At 34.8% G+C, this 19,140-nt stretch overlaps 1 protein-coding gene across 4 annotated transcripts in view; it reads left to right on the top strand.

The window, feature by feature from the left end:
- Positions 1-19,140, top strand: part of PRSS12 (serine protease 12) — a 70,776-nt gene that overhangs the window by 32,688 nt on the left and 18,948 nt on the right. For all 4 annotated transcript variants that reach the window (XM_028087397.2, XM_088021063.1, XM_088021061.1 and 1 more), the window contains 4 exons: positions 1,749-1,890; positions 5,124-5,320; positions 10,352-10,493; positions 18,383-18,588. In XM_028087397.2, coding sequence (XP_027943198.2) covers positions 1,749-1,890; positions 5,124-5,320; positions 10,352-10,493; positions 18,383-18,588 — 687 coding nt within the window. The remainder of the gene's footprint in view (positions 1-1,748; positions 1,891-5,123; positions 5,321-10,351; positions 10,494-18,382; positions 18,589-19,140) is intronic.

Below are 19,140 nucleotides of genomic sequence, written 5' to 3' on the forward strand. Positions count from 1 at the left end.
CCGGCACCATCTGGGCTTACCTTCGCTTCTCCTCAATTAGGTAATATAACTAAGTGAGCATGCCAGTAAATCTTGCAAATAAAACTAAAAACAAAACAACGCACAAAAAACAAAAACCAAACAACTGACACAAATTGTATATCAACATGGTATGTCCTTGTTCATAAATATTTCTGAATTTTTCACTTTTTTTATAACATGTAAAAATGTTAAAACATATAAATATGTTTTAGAACATATAATTTTTTTGTAATATATAGTGCCCAATAATCAAAATCAGTGTGCAATGATAAATTTCACATTATTAGGTATATACTTAAGTCCATTTATTTATTGACCTGCCTTGACTCTCAGAATGTGTTTATAGCTAGTGAAACTGTATTGATGGGACTGTTGGTTAAAGCACACTAGTAAAGGAACCAAGTTAACTTGGCTGTGGTCAATTCTCTGACTATTCCAATTTGTAGCACGCTTGTCCGGATATGTCTCATATGTTATAAGAAGGGCATGTCTGAGTACAAATGAGTGTGTGTGTATGTACTTACACGTTTTGTGGGAAGAAGAGGGAAAAGGGCAGACGAGAAGTCAGGTCATCACAAACGCATTGTTTCTATGGTAAAAAGAACTTAAAGAAAAAAGTTGGGGGTTTTAATCTCTCCTTAAAAAATCAAAATAAAAACTTCAGAGGGCCCACGAAATGCTGAAGTTATGCCTTTTTATTTACATAGTTCTATACATGATGTTGTTTTTATTTATTAGCAGAATAACACGTTTATATACAAGAGAAATATAAAATTTATGCCAGATTTTAAACCAGAGCACATCATCTTCTTGGGTCTCCATTTCCTCCTCTTTCAAATGAGTAAAGTCTTGTAGTGTTACTGTGATGGTCAAATGAGGTAAAATGTGTACCAGGGTTTTGCAGACTATAAAGTCTTATATTAAGAAGTGATTGTGTTGCTAAGAGACCATTTACTTTCAAGATCCCGGAGAATCATGAAAGTAAGACCTTTACCCAGGATTATTTATATGTTTCATTTGGGGATGTTTGTATTATTTTGCATGGGAAAGGCTTTTAAATCCACTTGTTGGGGGATAAATTTATTGTATATCTGCTTAGAAGCTCTTAACAGGGTTCTATGGGAATTAATTATTCATTGAACTCATAACCTTCAAATTCAGATCTGTATTGTCAATAAAAGAACAAAAGTGAGACATGTACTCTAGCTTTTATAATTTATGAATGCCTAAGTAATAATAAGTGCATTGACATCATAGATCACACTTTAACCAGAATAGCTTTCTCTGTCTTCGTATTTTAGTATTTTTTCATTTGCAGTTAAAATTTTGAACTATTTCCAAATTACTGTTTTCTTATTTTTTAAATGTAAATGACTAGTATTTCTCATACTTACCAAGATTGAAGCTATAAGAAATTTCCCAAATATTTGTTTAATCTGGAGAAATCTAAATAACTACTTTGGAATTATATCAGAATACATTTTTCGACTCGGGAAATAGGAGCACAAATAAGAAGAAAATAATAGTTTGTTAGGACAGATATGTGTTATGTCATACTTCAGAAACAATCCAATGACCTCAGATCATTGAGCACTGTCCCAAAATAAGTTTAACAAAGAGCCTAGAGAGAGACCTGAAGGGGTGATAATTCTAGTGAAGTTAAAATGTTGTTCTCCCTGTTTTCGATCATTGATTTGCTTAGTCCCTGTGTCTCCTTCTTACCACAGATGGGGTCATCAGACTTGGAGGTGGTAAAGGCGGCCATGAGGGCCGCCTGGAGGTGTATCACCGGGGACAGTGGGGGACTGTCTGTGATGATGGCTGGACTGAGCTGAATACATATGTGGTTTGCCGACAGCTGGGATTTAAGTAAGGCCCGTTGATATGAGGCAGCTAAATGCCAAATTATATTTTTAAAATTCTCCTTTTGTAACCCTTACTTGTAATTTCTATAATACTAACAATACATGTTCTCTGTCATCTGTCTACCTCTGTCTACCTACCTACTTATTCACCTCTCTATATATGGAAGAACAAAAAAACCCCAATAAAAAAAATAACATTTTCTATGATGATGAATATCCGTATCTTGTTATTTATCTCATTACCTTTCCTGTCACCACCCTTCTTCTTGAGTAATTGGTTAGAGCCAGGGGATGACTTTTAGGTTTCTTTGTGTCTATTCAAGTAAGACCGTATGCTTTGAATGCTCGTCTTATTCTGACGCATCACTTCTATTAGATGTTAGTTCTGACATCATTGTGTCTAAAATTGCAGGGAAGTCCGGTGTCAAATGCTTTGGTATTACATTATTCCCTTTCTCAGATGTGATGATAATTATCACTTTTACTTGAGAAAAACGGCCTTCTTGTCATGAGATGACCTTTCGAACTCACCCTTGACCTGACTCATAAAAGCTCGTATCACACTTTGGGCCGTGTATTTCGTGTCACACACATACTGCATTCCAGAGTAAAGACCTCAGTTGGTTGAAGGAACCGCAAATGATGCCTTTTAGCTACTATTTGAATGAAGCCCTCATTGAATGCCCATTCTTTCTTGTTTTTTCATATTTCTCAGTCATGCTTGAATTAATTGTCTCAAGCTTGAAAAAATTGGCAAAATTATTCCATGCTTGAGATAGAACTAATTGCAGATATCCACTAAACCTTAAAACTATACTTTCATCCAAACTAGGTATGATCATGTTTAAACGTATTTTTAAATTTGTAAAAGTAGTATAAAATATTAGAGTTTGGAAAATAAAAATTAAGAACTATCCATAATTTTCCCATTCTTATACTATTATCATTATACCTTGTGTGTATAATTTAGTAACAGCTTTAATAGTGAGTATGTACTTTTTCTATCCATATTTCTTACCTTTATATTACTAGTCATAATTTTTTTTTAAGATTTTATTTATTTATTTGACAGAGAGAGAGACACAGTGAGAGAGGGAACACAAGCAGGAGGAGTGGGAGAGGAAGAAGCAGGCTTCCCATGGAGCAGGGGCCCGATGTGGGGCTCGATCCCAGGACCCTGGGATCATGACCTGAGCCCAAGGCAGACGCTTAATGACTGAGCCACCCAGGCGCCCCTAATTTTTAAAGACAACATAATGTCCATTGAATGTTCATACCATAATTTACTTAATATTTAGGTTAGTTTAATTTTTCCTGTTATAAACAATGATATCATGAAGATATAAATACATGTTATTGCCTAATATTTTGGATTTTCGTGGGCAGTGCAGTTATAATTATTGTGTCAAGGGGTGTGACATGCCAGCCAAAGAGATACTAATATTTAATTAATAAGAATTACTTAATAAATGCTATTTCATCTTTCAGTGAATCTGTTAGGCCTGAGAACTGTATTCCGTTTTCACAGATTTAGAAAGATTCATAAATACTATTAGTTACTATATTCATAATTTCCTTATTAATAAAAACAATGGAGTGATAGTTTTTCTCCATATTTTATTGATTTTGTTTCACAAATATATTCAGTTTTTCTTGTATATACAGAGTATCAGAACTTAATGGTTCTAAAAATGTTCTCACTAATATTTGTTAAAAGTTCTAAATGATTGTGTTAGAAGGTAGAATAGGCATGGACCACATTTACTTTTTGCTTTACAGAGGAATTTCTAAAACAGTACCGTTTTGAACTGAGGAAGGGGTGAACTCTGGGTTTCTTTTTACAAATGAAATCCCAAAGTAAAATGACCTCTTGTTATCTGTTATATAGTTGATATGGACAGAGAGTAATCAGATTGATGCATTTTGTAGAAAAATGGTGTAAGTTCAAAGTGGTAGCAATATGAGGTTTAGGATAATTTTTTTCTTGCTAAGATTTGATTAGTCAGCAAAATGGAAATCTTAGAATAATTAAAAGTTGTACTGTTTTAATTTATTAAAATGTTCATTTTCTTAAATAAATGTAATAAATAAGCACACAGGAAAGTAACTGGGAAAATTCATGCCAGAAAGAAAGATATCTTCATATTCTTTATACAGAAATAATAAAAACATTCAGTAAAGGAAGTGACTGTTATAAAATTTTATGAGTAAGAGTTTAATTACTTAGACTCTTAGAACTGAAAGACACCTTAAATAATTTTTTGCTTAGTGATTTCTGGAGGTTTGGGTTTTACAGAAGAAAAAAACAAAATTGGGGGAAGCATGAATGAAAGTACAGACTGTGACTTAGTTACCAACTTTTTATTTTGCAGATCTTTCCTATTTCCACAATGTATATATTAATTATATTTTTTTGTAGAGCATTGTTACAAATAAAGTCAATTAGAACTCAAATATAATTTATAAAAATTTTAAAAATCAGATTTATGTAACCTTGTGAAAAGCAAAGAGCATCACCATTATTCTGATTTTAGTGGGCTGAAATCCAAGTCTCATCATGGTTTGGGTGTAGTGCTTGAGGACTCACTGAACTAATATACAGTTTTTATTTTGGAAGGGGTGATACCAAAGAGGTCTAGAGAGGCTGATGAAATCAGATGAGCTCAGGTGGCTCTTGAGAGGCCGGTACAAGAAAACTGTTCTAATTTTATGGTTCATGGTGTTATTTCCATTATCAGGAATTCTCTCTGGTTGGTGAGTTAAATTGTAGCCAAAACGCAAGAATGAATGGGGAAAAAGGATTAATTATCCCTTAGGTACCTGTTGAATCAATCGAAAATTGTTAAGATGATCGAAATGTGTGATGGGGTAAACACAGCTCTTAGAACTGTGTCCTTCAGAGTTTTATTTATATTTTTTAGATTTATTTATTTGAAAGAGAGAGAGAACGAGCAGGGGGAGGGGCAGAGGGAGAGGGAGAAGCAGGCTTCCCGCTGAGCAGGGAGCTCAATGCAGGGCTGGATCCCAGGACCCTGAGATCATGACCTGAGTCTAAGGCAGACGCTTAACCCACTGAGCCACCCAGGCGCCCTGGGACTGTGTCCTTCAGATAAGAGAAAGAAGAAACACTTATCCTCTGGAGTCATGATGTTTAATTAGGTTGTTTGTTTTATGATTTGTGGTTCCTTGGAACAAGAGACAGCAGTTCTATGCATGGTGTTCATTTTATTGCCACAGATACGGCAAACAATCCCCTGCAAACCACTTTGAAGAAAGCACAGGGCCCATATGGTTGGATGACGTCAGCTGCTCGGGAAAGGAATCCAGTTTCGTTCAGTGCTCCCGGAGGCAGTGGGGAAGGCATGACTGCAGCCATCGGGAAGATGTTGGTATCACCTGCTACCCTGGTGGCAATGGATACAGACTATCTCTGGGTGAGGATTGGAGTATCCATAATTCAGTAGCCACTGCACCTCTATCCACTGGTCTGGAATGGGAAGCATTTCTTAGCCTTGGCTTTTTTTTTTAGTTAATTTTCTATAATGCTCTAAAACTTTTCAGTCTTTCCACCAATGTTATAAAATTTGTCTTCCTCAGGTTATTGTTCTTTACCTAGAAGCCTAAGTTTCTCACTAAAAATCTTTATAATCACATGTATCTGAAAGGTGGAATAAAGACGCTACAGTGTCCATTCCTCCCCTCGTTGGTCACCTGTTCTGATTCTCATTCACCTTGAATTCTAATGACCAGTTTGGGACAGGATTTTCACAAATTGCAACAGAACAATAGCTCTCTCTCTCCTATCCCCCATCATTTATTTCTTCTTTAGTCCCGAGGCCTTGTCAGTCATTGGTCACCAGCCTTTATTGCTCTGTACTAAGCTAGATCTTTCAGGTTTCTCAGTGGGTTCCTAAAAGGATTTATTGGAGTAAATAACCCATTCGTCTTTCTAAGATACCCTGTTACTCTAGAAACCCATCTGTGTCCTTTACTATTCCCCCATTCCAAATTTCGTTAGATTGGTAGTCAGATAAAAGGTAACTAGCTCATCTAACAGTCTGGAAATATTTGTGGGTAAAGGTCCTTTTGTGAGCAGAGAGCAACTACATGTCCTTGACCGACTTAACATCTGACTGTTGTTAACATCTTACATCTTTTGAGGATGGCAGAATAATTATGAATGAAAAATATAGAGAGAGATATTAAAAAGACTTGCCAAGACTACCACAGCTCCATTATATATCTAAACACATAGTTTTTTTGGTGAATAGATGTTAAAATAATCACAAGTGGTCTTTACTTTGCACCCTCAGAGTTGTATCAACCCCTTTTGGATCATCCTGTTTTGAGACTGTGAAGCTTTAATCTTCACATTATAAAATAACAAAACTTGTTGAATCCCACAGTATTAACTGTATTGTATACTTAAATTGATTCCTCATTGTACTCTAACCTGTGAGATCATGGTGACTCACTGCACTAATCTAGCATTGTACCAAGTAGAAATACAACATTTTACTCCACTCCTTACAGGTCATACTTTCAATTTTGCTTTTCATTTGTCCTCCTTTTTTGTTCCTTTCTTCTTCTGGGGAATTTCTGATCCTCCCAGGATTATGTGATGAGTGACTGTATGTGGCTGGGGGAGATAGAACCTGTTTGCTAGACATGACCCTTGGCCCCAGATGGCAGGTGTTTGGATCATGAAGTGATCTGCTCAGGCACACTGCATCAGTACTCCGGGTGATGATCAGTACTCTAAATACTATACAAAATATTATAATCGGAGTTCTCTGAAGGCCTGTGTGGTTACATGTATGCATATGGTCAGGCAACTGATTTTTCCAGTTCCCTTGCAAATCTTTAATTCTAGGATTCTAGATAATATATTTTAAAAATTTAAAAAGCTGAGGATGATAATTATTAATAAAACGTGATCGTTATTATGTGTCTTTGGTCCTAATTTCAGTAATACGTCTATTAACTATTCATTTGTCCGAAGAACGTTATGTCTGAGCCAGATATACTTTTGGAATAGAATCATATTACCACCGATTCATCCAAAGAGATCGTTACTTTCCCACTTATCAAAAAGTGGGATTTTTAAAACAGTGCATATTTAAAGTGCATATTTAAAACAGAAGCTTAGAGAAGGAAATCATGGAATAGTAATATAAAAAACAGCATTTTAAAAACAATTGATTTTTTACTTCTTTGGCACGGTAGTAATGAGCTATTAGACTATTACTGTTTTCAAGTATTTGAAAGGTAACTTGTGGACCTTAACTTTAGATGTGAATTGAAGTCCTCAAAATTAATAATTGTAAAATTATTGTAATTTTACAATATTTTGTAAATATATATACAAATATATACAAATATAAAAAGTGTAAAATAGACACTTTTTATATTTGGGTGTGTGGTAAATGGAAGGCTCAAAAACAATATTCTAATTCAATAAAAGTAATTCTAGTAAGAATGCAGTTAATACCTATGTGAATTGGGGGAAATTTGTGGGATGGTAAGTGTGTGGATTTCACATTTTAATATTGCACTAATTGCTTTTTTTTATCTCTACACCCAACATGGGGCTCGAACTCATGACCCCCAGATCAAGAGTTGCACGCTCTTCCGAAAGAGCCAGCCAGGTGCCCCAATATTGCACCAATTCTAAATTTCAGAGTATTAAATCCTAGAGAGATTTCATTCGCAGGGAGATGGTCTTTTACCCAATTTTACAGTATAAAATTTTGACTTTACCTTAAGCTAAATTTTATCTTCTAGAAAAATATTATTTTCTAGAATAAAGTATTAAATCAATGTTACAGGAAAATTAAAATAACACTCTACTGGAGGTCCAAGTTTGAAATATATAATTAAATTATATATAATTTAAGATACTATATACTCATAGTACTATTTAGTTTTCCCAAGCATTTTATATTTAAGATTTTAGAAATAAAACAGGTATATTATTGCTACCATAACAAAAAGAACTTAAACAGTAAGGTGGTGTTAATAGAATATCATCCTATAGTGTCATCCAATTTTCCCTTCAAGCATTGAAAATCCAACGATTTTGTAAAATGAAGGGCTAAAACTAGGTTTAGAAATACTGCATGCATTATTTATACAAAGCATGCAACTGAGGCTTTAAAAACACTTTATCGTTTTTATTTTTATGGTATATGAAAAACTGCCCATAAAATGCCTAGAATGGAATGTGGAGCTCTCATTCCATGTGCTCATGTTTTCTTAATTTTGGACCAAACATCCAAAAACGTAAAAATTAAGAACTTTAAGAAAAGAATTTCACCTTTTTTTGGGTTTTTAAGTTTGAGAATCACTTTTCTACATTATTCCTTTTAAAAAAAACTGCAAACTTTCAGATACATTAATAAGAAATGTAAAGTTTCAAGTATACTGTGTTTTGTGCCATGGCTAAAACCCCAAGTTTTTTAGCTAATGTAAGCAGTGCATAGAGTAGGCACTCCATAAACATCTGTTGATTTTGACTTTGCTTTATTGATTCTACTATGATGCCTGCCCCACAAAGTCAGTATGACAGGGACAGAAATTAAAGAGCCAACAACTCGGGGGATAACAAAGAAGGATGGAAAAGTATAAAAATAGATCAGAAGAATCAAAGTAGGACATGCCCATGTTGCCAGTAGTATTTTCTGTCAGTAAACAAATGCCAATCTAGTAATTTCATATTTTGGTTTAAGCAGAAATGATATTTTGTTCTTTAGCTGCTTATTTCACCTCCTTAGTTCGGCTGATTTCAGCTTGCTTCATGGTCTTCCCTAAATCCTCATCAGTAAATCTCAGGGGCCCTGAAGCTGGAGACCCTTCTAGTAACTACGTAATCTGAAGGGTATTAGTTTTTGCTTAGGCTGCTGTAACAAAGCACTACACAGTGGATGGCTTAACAACAGGTATATGTTGTCTTACATTTCTGGAGTCCAAAACCAAGGAGCCATCAGGTTTGGTTCCTTCTGAGGGCTGCGAGGGAAGGGTCTGTTCTAGGCCTCTCTCCTTGTCTTATTTATTTATTTTTTTAAAGATTTTATTTATTCATTTGACAGAGACACAGCGAGAGAGGGAACACAAGCAGGGGGAGTGGGAGAGGGAGAAGCAGGCTTCCCGCAGAGCAGGGAGCCCGACATGGGGCTCCATCCTAGGACCCTGAGATCATGACCTGAGCCAAAGGCAGATGCTTAACGACTGAGCCACCCAGGCGCCCCTCTCCTTGTCTTATAGATGGCCAGCTTCTCCCTGTGCCTCTTCACATAGTCTTCCCTCTGTGTATCTCAGTGTCCAAATCGTCCCTTTTTATAGGGACATCAGTCATAGTGGATTAGGGCCTACCCTAATGACCTCACAGTTCAAACCAGGACAGTGTGCAGGGTGCAGTGAGTGCTTTCAGTTAAATAGTACCATATTTATTGGTGTTGATAGAGATATGTGAAATTCTACAAATGACTTCATTTGCATAACTTAGATAAACCTCAATTTGAAAGAGATCAGTTTCTCAACTTTTTAAAAAAAATGACATTTTAAAAAAATTTTATTATTTTTATTTTTTAGCTTCAGCATTTAAAAAAATTGAGGTATAATGAACATATAACATAATATTAGTTTCAGGTGTACAACATGATTCAATACTTGTATACATTGTGAAATGATCACCACAATAAGTGTGATTAACACCCATCACCTTACATAAATTCACATAGAAAAAATTTTTTCTTGTGTTGAGAACTTTTAAGATCTACTCTCAGCAACTTTTAGATATGAAATATAGTATTATTAACTATATTCACCATACTGTACATAGCATCTCTTTGTAATCTTAGTAATTTTTATGCCTTAAGCCCTTCTTTTGGAGTAAATAGGAAGGCTGAAATGTAAATTGTCCGTGTTAGCTGCCTTCCTTTCTTTTCTTTCCCCTACACATTCAAGTTACCCATGAATGCCAAGCGTATATATATATATGTATTTATGTCTTCCTAAAAATCTCAGCTTTGGAGTATAAATTTCTAGCTATGTTCAAGGATAAATGAGCAGATGTGAAACAAAAACAACTCTAAGGAAATATCTTTTACTATTTGGAAGTTAATGGTAATAAAATAAGACCATTCACAATTTTGCAGTGCTAATCATTCATTCATCATTCATTCATTCATTCATCAAACAGCTACTGCATGTCCTCTGTATGTGAGGCACTGTTCCAAGTGCTGGGAATTCATAGTTGAGCAAGTGAGTACTCTGATCCCAAGGCTTCAAAAGATATCGCAAAAGTGGATACAGTTTTTTATTAATACCTCTTCTCTCTCACTCTCTTGTATTACCCAGCTGATTTTATAGTTGATACAAAAATGAATTGTATTTTATAAAGTCTCTCATACTTTAACATCAGTTTTCTGTTTTGGCTTTTCTAATACTTTCGAATCATGACTTAGGTTTTCCTATCAGACTGATGGATGGAGAAAATAAGAAGGAAGGACGAGTGGAAGTGTTCATCAATGGCCAGTGGGGAACCATTTGTGATGATGGCTGGACTGATAAGGATGCAGCTGTGATCTGTCGTCAGCTTGGCTACAAGTAAGAAAAACCGAATTATTTGGGATGGTTACTTGATGAGCATTTCTGACTTTTTAGGTTTGTTCTAATGAATTATTTCTTACCTAAAAATAATTTCTATTAATCAATTGGAAATATTGGCAGCATGCTGACTTGATTCCAAATTATTAAGAAATACTAAGGAGAGCCTACTTAAATTTTTCTATTTTCCCAAAAGCAATATACACTGTTAGATAAGAAATATAGCTTTTGGGGCACGTGGCTCGCTCAATTGGGAAGCATGCAGCTCCTGACTCAGGGTCCCCAATTCAAGCCCCATGTTGGGCCTAGAGCTTACTCAAAAAAAAAAAAAAAAAAAAAGCTTTTATTTAATAGCAAATGGTCTAATAATTCTTGACTATTCATAATACTGCTTGTATCAGGCAAAGGTGGTAACCTTTTCTCTGTGATTTAGGTTTCAACACTGTAGCCTTTTTAAGAGACTCTGGAATTACTGAAATTGGGGTTGGTTCTCCTTATTCACAGTAGTAACACTCTCTAAAGTCGCAGTGATCACTGTATTAGCAAATACTGAGCCATTGCTTCTAGAGTTAAGATTGAACAAGGAGATGCTTTGCCTTCTTGTTTTAGCTTTCAAACTTGCAAACAGTTGAACATTTTGGTCTGTTAGTATCTTTTTTTTAAATTTTTCGGCTTAAAAAATATTGATGATTTCACTATTTAAAATGCCAGCGACACACAGTGCTCAAGTGCTATCCAGCATTCCTGAGTGCAAGAAGGCTGTGATGTGCTTTCTGGAGAAAATACAGGTGGTAGATAGGCTTCACTGAGGCACGAGTTACAGTGTGGAAAAACATGGCACTAAACAGACTGGGAAAAGGACACTTGTTTCAGTTTGAGAGATGAAATAAATAAGCAGATTGTCTTCTTGTGAGACCTCAACTGGGCAATGCACATTTTTTGAGGCTTTGACATGTCTGCAAATGACTGTGAAAACACTGTGAGTATTGATTTGGCAGCTGCAAATATATGGAACATGTTACAGTTTATAGGTTATGCAATTTAAACGAATGTGCATAAATTGACGAGCTTGTAATAGTTACTAATATTGGTTTGGATTTTAAAATATATCTTTAGGGGCTTCTGGGTAGCTCAGTCGTTAAGCGTCTGCCTTCGGCTCAGGTCATGATCTCAGGGTCCTGGGATCGAGCCCCACATCAGGCTCCCTGCTCTGCGGGAGGCCTGCTTCTCCCTCTGCTTGTGCTCTCTCTGACAAATAAATAAATAAAATCTTTAAAAAAAGTCTCTTAATAAGTAAATCAGTAATTTAATGTTATAACAAATTGGATAATCATCTTCTAGTGCACAATCTGTTAATTTACCATCTAAAAATATTTTACATGAGAATCATTTGGATATTTGTTCAATCTAAACATATTTAAATGTTTTTATAATTTCCCACTAGGGGAAATGGATTTCATATAAGAACATATATATAATTGTAAACAAGTATGTGACTAGAGTAGATGTTTTTCCCTAGGTCTACTTTGAATTGTTAAAAATCTTTAATAAGGCATTTGTTTGTAGAAACCAATCCAGAAAACTTTTAAGCTATCAACAGGTTTGGGTCTTATTAATAGGAGTTCCAGAGATCTGTCCCCCAGTCAGCTATATTATATGTGAGGCTTCATCCTTGGAAATACGGAGAATCAAAGTATCATTAGAAAGCATTTCCACCATTGGAGAAACAAAAATGAAGTAATAAAAACCAGGAAACATGAATGGTAACTAATGTAGATATGCTTAGAGTAAACAGAAAGTAAAAGGCATTATTTAATTATGTATTACATGTTACATAATATCTGACAAAGTCTAGCATAGGAGCATATTATTTTTAGAGGGTTGAGAGAGAATGTGTTGCTATCAGTTACACTTGTTAAGATAGACTAAATAACTGTGATGGAAATTCCCTTCTATTTGAACTTTGTTTGAATCCATTAGCATATGTTTTCAAGATGACATTGTTCTTGAACTGCATATTTATTGTAGTATCCCTTAAAAGAATCTGCAAAACAGTGTGTTCCTACTGAGTTATTAGAGACCTAAAATTAAGTATATCTAGTTTTTATCTTATAAATTGATGCAAAGGATTTAATTTCTGGCATATTTGTGTATGACATTTAAAAATAGAACAGTTATATCACTCTTAATTATAATCCAAAGGAATATCAGTATCATAGTGGCTTGATGCTCTCTGTCATCTATTTAAAAAATACAGGAGAGGCGCCTGGGTGGCTCAGTCGTTAGGCGTCTGCCTTCGGCTCAGGTCATGATCCCAGGGTCCTGGGATGGAGCCCCGCATCAGGCTCCCTGCTCCGCGGGAAGCTTGCTTCTCCCTCTCCCACTCCCCCTGCTTGTGTTCCCTCTTTTGCTGTGTTTCTCTCTGTCAAATAAATAAATAAAATCTTAAAAAAAAAATACAGGAATGAGCTCTTCTTTGACCTTCAGAAATTTTATACAGTTCCTTTTTCTCCTTGAAATTGTATTTAAAATTTTCCTTCTTCACAGAATCCTAATGTTATTATGCTTTAAAAAAATGTGTGTATATGGGTATATACATATATAATATATATATATATACACACATGGAGAGAGCAAGAGAGAAATTAATCCTTCTGACAGGTTCCTCTCTGGATTTTATGATTTCTAGTACACAACTGATTAAAGACAACAAAAACAGAAATTTGAGAAATAATTATTAAATATAGGAAATAAAAGCTGACTAAAGCTCCCATTTCTAACTTAGATTGATGGGTTGGGTTTATGGTGCTTGGTTAAAGGAGGCTTCATTGCTATCATATATTTTGAACTGTTCTTTTGTCCGCTTGAGAGTCTTTTAAATCTTGGAGCAATGCATCGTGGTAGGATTTGGGACGAGTGAAAAATACGTCTTTCTTTTGTGTAGTAGGAGAAGGAAAATTTTGAAAGAGAAGTTGATTTTGATTTCAGCAAGACCAGTTTTAGGCGAGAATACACATGTAATTTGAGGATCTGAATACCGATTCCTTTAAAGCCCATATAGCCCTGAGAAAGTCATCCTCTACTTCTAGGAGCACTTAACAGCCGGTTTAAAGACTAACTAATGTACTGGAGTCTATTGTGTCTTTGCTGTGAATTACTGCATGCCTATAGCCCAATGGGAAGTCTCTTCCCCTTTTTCTAAAGATGACACAGTCCTTAACTGTTAAAAAAAGGTCACAGGAAATTTTTTTAGACTCCACTATATTGTTGAGAGTGTATTTAATCATGCACTTTTATTAGTTTAAATGTTCTCTAATTTCTATCTGTCGATGTATCTAAAATCGTACATTCTTTTAGTGTGTAAATTGATAAATTTCTAAGAAATCATGCTTTGTTTTATTTAATGTGTTCTACCTGTCATCTACTTCAATGGTATTTATCATGCATTTTTGTCTGTTCTTTGTGTAACCTTCTGTTTTTTTATTTGCAAGCAACCCGATTTTCTATTGTCATTCTTTCTCTAGTGGTTGGACATTCAGCATTCTTATTGTTTTACTAGAAGTTGTCTTTAAATTTTTAGCAAACATACTGGCATATTTTCTTACCAATTTCAAAAATTATTATCTGTAAGTTTGCCTTGCTGAAAAATATCAAAACATTTAGCATACTATTTTTTACTTTTTACCTCCACTCATCCTCCCTTCCCAAACTTATGGGAATCACCTGGGATTTTAACTTCAGAGTGTTATTTTTTATTTTCTTCGAATTATGCCTATTTGAATTTCAAATTGCATTACATTGCACATCCATATTATCAGCAATTATTGCTATTTTTAAAAATGATTATTAAAGGGGTGCCTGGGTGGCTCAGTTTGTTAGGCATCTACCTTGGGCTCAGGTCATGATCTCAGGGTCTGGGATCCAGTCCTATGTCAGGCTCCCTGCTCAGTGGGCAGTCTGCTTCTCACTCTCCCTCTGCCTCATCCCTTGCTCATGCTCTTTCTCAAATAAATAAATAAAATCTTTTAAAAAAATGATTACTAAAATAAGCAATCTGTGGCAATTGTACTCAGAAAAAGGAGAGAGAATACAAATAAACATTGGAAGAAAGAAAAAGAATATGAGCACAGATACACAAAAGTTAAAAAAATTGTAAAGAGTACTGTGAATTACTTTTAGCTAATAAATTTGGAAATCTAGATGAAATGGACAGTTATCTGGGAAACCACATTTTCAACAAAAATAAAATTATGAAAATTGATAGAAAACCTTTCAAAAAGATTAATGATCATGGAAGAAATGACTGATTTTTTTGCTCAAGAGTTTTGACCAATCTTCAATTCAGATAAGTCCCAAGTTATATAAATTGTTGCAGAGCGAGAAAAAGATGAAAATCTTTTCATTCATTTAATGAGGCTAATATAAATTGATTTCAAGACTAGACAGTCTAAGTACACACACACACACACACACACACACACACACACACACACACACACACAGAAAACTATACCCCGTCTAATGAAGCTACATACAAAAATTTAAATAAAATATTAGCAAATTTAATTGAATGGTGTATTTAAGCAAATTTAAACAAATGGAAGTCTATTGCAAGAATAAAAGAATGGTTCATAGTGAGGTATTCAATTAATGTATTCCCATATGTCATCTATAAATGAAAATAAATATGATCAGTTAGTAATGGTGTAAAGTTATATTTTAAAAATCATCATTCCTTCCTTACATCTATTAGGAAGCTTGGAATACCTTAGCTTTATATCACAGTCATCAAACAGGAACAAAACAAGAGTGCCTGCTATTACTGCATTGACTCAGTACTGTCTGAAGATCCCACTATCATTAAGCATTGAGCTATCAGTATTGCAATTGAAGTCAGAATTGTTACATGGATAATAAGATATTCCACCTCAATAACACAAGAGAATCAATGGGAAAGACAATAGAACTAGTGTTGATTAATGTAGTCACGTAAATATAAATATGTTTAAAAGGTGATAGCTCCTATACTAGGTAAAAAAGAAAAAGAAAAAAATATCATTTAGATGGTACGAAAACAAACAAACCAAAGAAATGACTAGGAATAATCACAAGAATTGAGACCTATGTGAAAAAAAGTAAATCTTTACTAAAAGTAGAAGAGCTAATAAATAAAACACCACAGTGCTGAATGGGAAGACAAAATAGAAATTAATCTATCCATTAAATGCTGGCATCATAAAAATCTTTTATTTTTCTTGGTGTATTTGGGGGGGTGGGGAGAGAGACTTGATTTTCTGGGTTCATCTGAAATCACATCCGTGTGGTATTGACACAGGAACAGGCAAGAAGTCAATGACACTAATTGCACCAGTGGTTAGCAACCTCGGTTGTACAATTAAAATAACGCTGATAGTTAAAAAAAATATATCACCCATGCCCAGCCCCATTCCTGTGGATTCTACTTTAATTAATGTTAGGTGGGTTCAGGTTTTGCTATATTTTAAAAGCTTCCAAAGGTTTTTAAATGTGTTGCCAAGGTTGGGAACCAAGAAATGGCTTATGTACATGTAATTATGATAAATAATTAAATTAAAAAGCCTTTCAAATCAATAGGAAAGGTTATTAGGACAATGAACTTAGGGACAAAAATCAAGCTAGATCCTTTACTAACACTAAACAGAAAAAATTCCAGACAGAAAAATGATACACAAAATAAAACAGAAAAAACTCTGTTCTTTAAATAATCACATTTTAATTATATGTGTATTTGCTTTCCAAAGACTTGCCTTGTATTTGGCAATATATAGCCAGAACCTAAAAAAAATGTTTATACCTGCTGAACAAAAATTCTGCTTCTGGAAAGAAATCTAAGCTATCCACAAAGACTTGTATTTAAGTGTATATCTATAATTGTAAAAAGTCTTGAATTTTAAAAGTAAATGTGCAGCAGTAGGGAACAAAACGCTAATTTTTCTATGTTACAGTTTTTCTTTTAAGGAGATTTTATTTTGAGAGCAAGCGAGTGAGCACGCGAGCGTGTGTGTGTGGGGCGGTGGGGGCTGGTGCAGAGGCAGAGGGAGAAAGAATCTCAAGCAGACTCCGTGCTGAGTGCAGAGCCTGAGGCGGGGCTCGATCTCAGGACCCTGAGATCGTGAGCTGAAGTCAAGAGTCAGGCACTTACTGGACTGAGCCACCCAGGAACCCCTATGTTAAAGTTTGTTGCAGAACCTCCTGAATAGGAATCATGTAGGGCTTATTAAAAAAATAGATTGCTAAGTCCCGCTGGTGACATACTCAACTCAGAATCAACCCAAGTGGCCTTTTAAGTACTCTGAAATTTGAGATCCACTAATGTGTATAAAGAATTTTTTTTAACCAGTAAAAATTATAGTTAATATTTTCCCCATAAATATGTACAGGAAGGGAATACGCCCAAATGCTAGCAGTGTGTTGTTGAGTATAAAAAAGTATTTTTATACTTTTATTTTGTAAATTTGATACAATAAGCAATTATTACTTCTATAAATAATAAATAGGTTTCATATTAAAAAAGATTTACTCTAAGAGTACCGTTAAGAGTCATCTGTTTGGGCACAGGGGTCTTCCATGACTATAAAAATTTATAATGGGTTACATCTTATTTTTATTTGCAATTTATTTCAGAGTAGCAGTTACTAGTTAGCTGTACCAGTTTTGAAGTAAATGAGCTGCCAACCATAAGCATGTGAGGCCAGGTCTCATCACTGAAGGGGGTCATTCAAATGAATTTCTCAGAGAATTCATATCAATAAATACTTGGCTAGAGTTCCTGCATAAGTATAAGGAAAGTATAATAACTTTATCTTAGTTAAGTAGAATATATTTTGATGTGAGAAATCTGGTCCAAATTGTCATTTTTAATGAATCAGTTTCTTTTAATTTGAAACCTGTCTTTTGCCTGTTTTTCTCTTGGGTTGTTATGTTTTTTTTAAAAAAAATTTAATGAATTTTGAGATTTTTTTTTCTCTGATAGTCCCCTCTATTGGATGTATTCACCAACAAATATATTTATAAGTATGTATTACAAATATATGCATCAACCTTTTATCTTTTACCTTTCCTTAGGGTGGTTTTTTAGTGAAGTAGTGTTCTTAATTCTTATTGAGTTTATTAGTCCTTTAATTTCAAAGTATATCATCTATGTCTTGTTAAATAAGTTTTTCCCTAACTTGAGGTTATAAGGATAATTTCCCTATAATTCAGAATTTAAAACTTTGCCATTTATCAGGAATTGAGTTTTGAATATGACCATTAGTTTGAAATACTTCATTAAAAAAGCTTTTGTATTTGGATAGTTAAAAAGAAGTACTGTGTAATTAAAAACAAACAACAACAAAACATTAACATACCAAAATAAGTCTTCCTTCTATTTGTGATCCCAGGTTTTGTCTTTCTTTCTTAAAAATTAGACTTTTTTTACTTCTAACGTAGGCTTTGAAATTTTTAACTCCCTAGGCTATTACTTAACCTCATAATTTTCTTGGCAGTTTTAACCAACTTTAAAAGAGTGTTATGCTCTATACACTTTGAGATGATTTTTTTCCTGCTTAAACTAGAGTTTAAGACTATCATGAATTTCTGACATGCCATTAAATGTAACTTTCTCAGCAGAAGCTAAATGAGAGGCAAACTAACTGATGCAATAAGGAAGCTCTGGGGTAGGAAGGCAGAGAAGGTATAGTTATTACCCCTTTTAAGCTTTTTTTCTGACAGAGTCATGAAGTAAGTATTTTTTAGCACACATAGATGCAAATTTTAATATTTAAGAGTTAATCGAATGAGACTGTCGTGATGTATTCAAATGTATGATCATCTGGTTCTCCACATCCTCAAGAATGCTCTGTTCCCAGGGGCTCTGCCAGAGCAAGAACCATGGCTTATTTTGGGGAAGGAAAAGGACCCATCCACGTGGACAATGTGAAGTGCACAGGAAACGAGAGGTCCCTGGCTGACTGCATCAAACAAGATATTGGGAGACATAACTGTCGCCACAGCGAAGATGCAGGAGTCATTTGTGATTATTTTAGCAAGAAGGCAACAGGTAACAGTAACAAAGGTAAGTCATCTACTAGGGCCTATACAAGTCAAAGAGTAATTTTCCCTTCATTAGTATAAGCAGTACTTTGATGACAAAAATCTCCTCCCATTAGACTCTATATAATCTGCGTTTGTGTTTAGAGGCAGTGATTCCTGACAAACTTGACTGGATGGGGCTTACATGGGCAGCAGAGTTCAGGGGCAGGAGTGGATTTATAGGATTTGGCATCATGCCCTTTTGACATTCTCAGCCGTTTCTGTACCATTCTTTCTCTGGATGTAATAAAACTGTCAAACTTGTTGGTATCCTTGAAGACTTAGAATTGACATTTACCTCATAAAAAGAAAAAAATGAATTTTTTTAAGGGGGGGAGGGTGGGGAGAGGCAGAGGGAGAGAGAGAATCTCAAGCAGGCTCCATGCTCAGTGTGGAGACCAGTGTCGGGCTCGATCCTAACCACCCTGAGATCATGACCTGAACTGAAATCAAGAGTGAGAGGCTTAACTGACTGCGCCACCCAGGCGCTCCCCAAGAAATGAAAATGTAAAGATGAATCACAGAAAGGAACTTC

Source organism: Eumetopias jubatus, unplaced genomic scaffold (assembly GCF_037043125.1).
Source record: "Eumetopias jubatus isolate StellerSeaLion01/CBP00866 unplaced genomic scaffold, mEumJub1_p1.0 scaffold_2, whole genome shotgun sequence".
Taxonomy (NCBI): domain Eukaryota; kingdom Metazoa; phylum Chordata; class Mammalia; order Carnivora; family Otariidae; genus Eumetopias; species Eumetopias jubatus.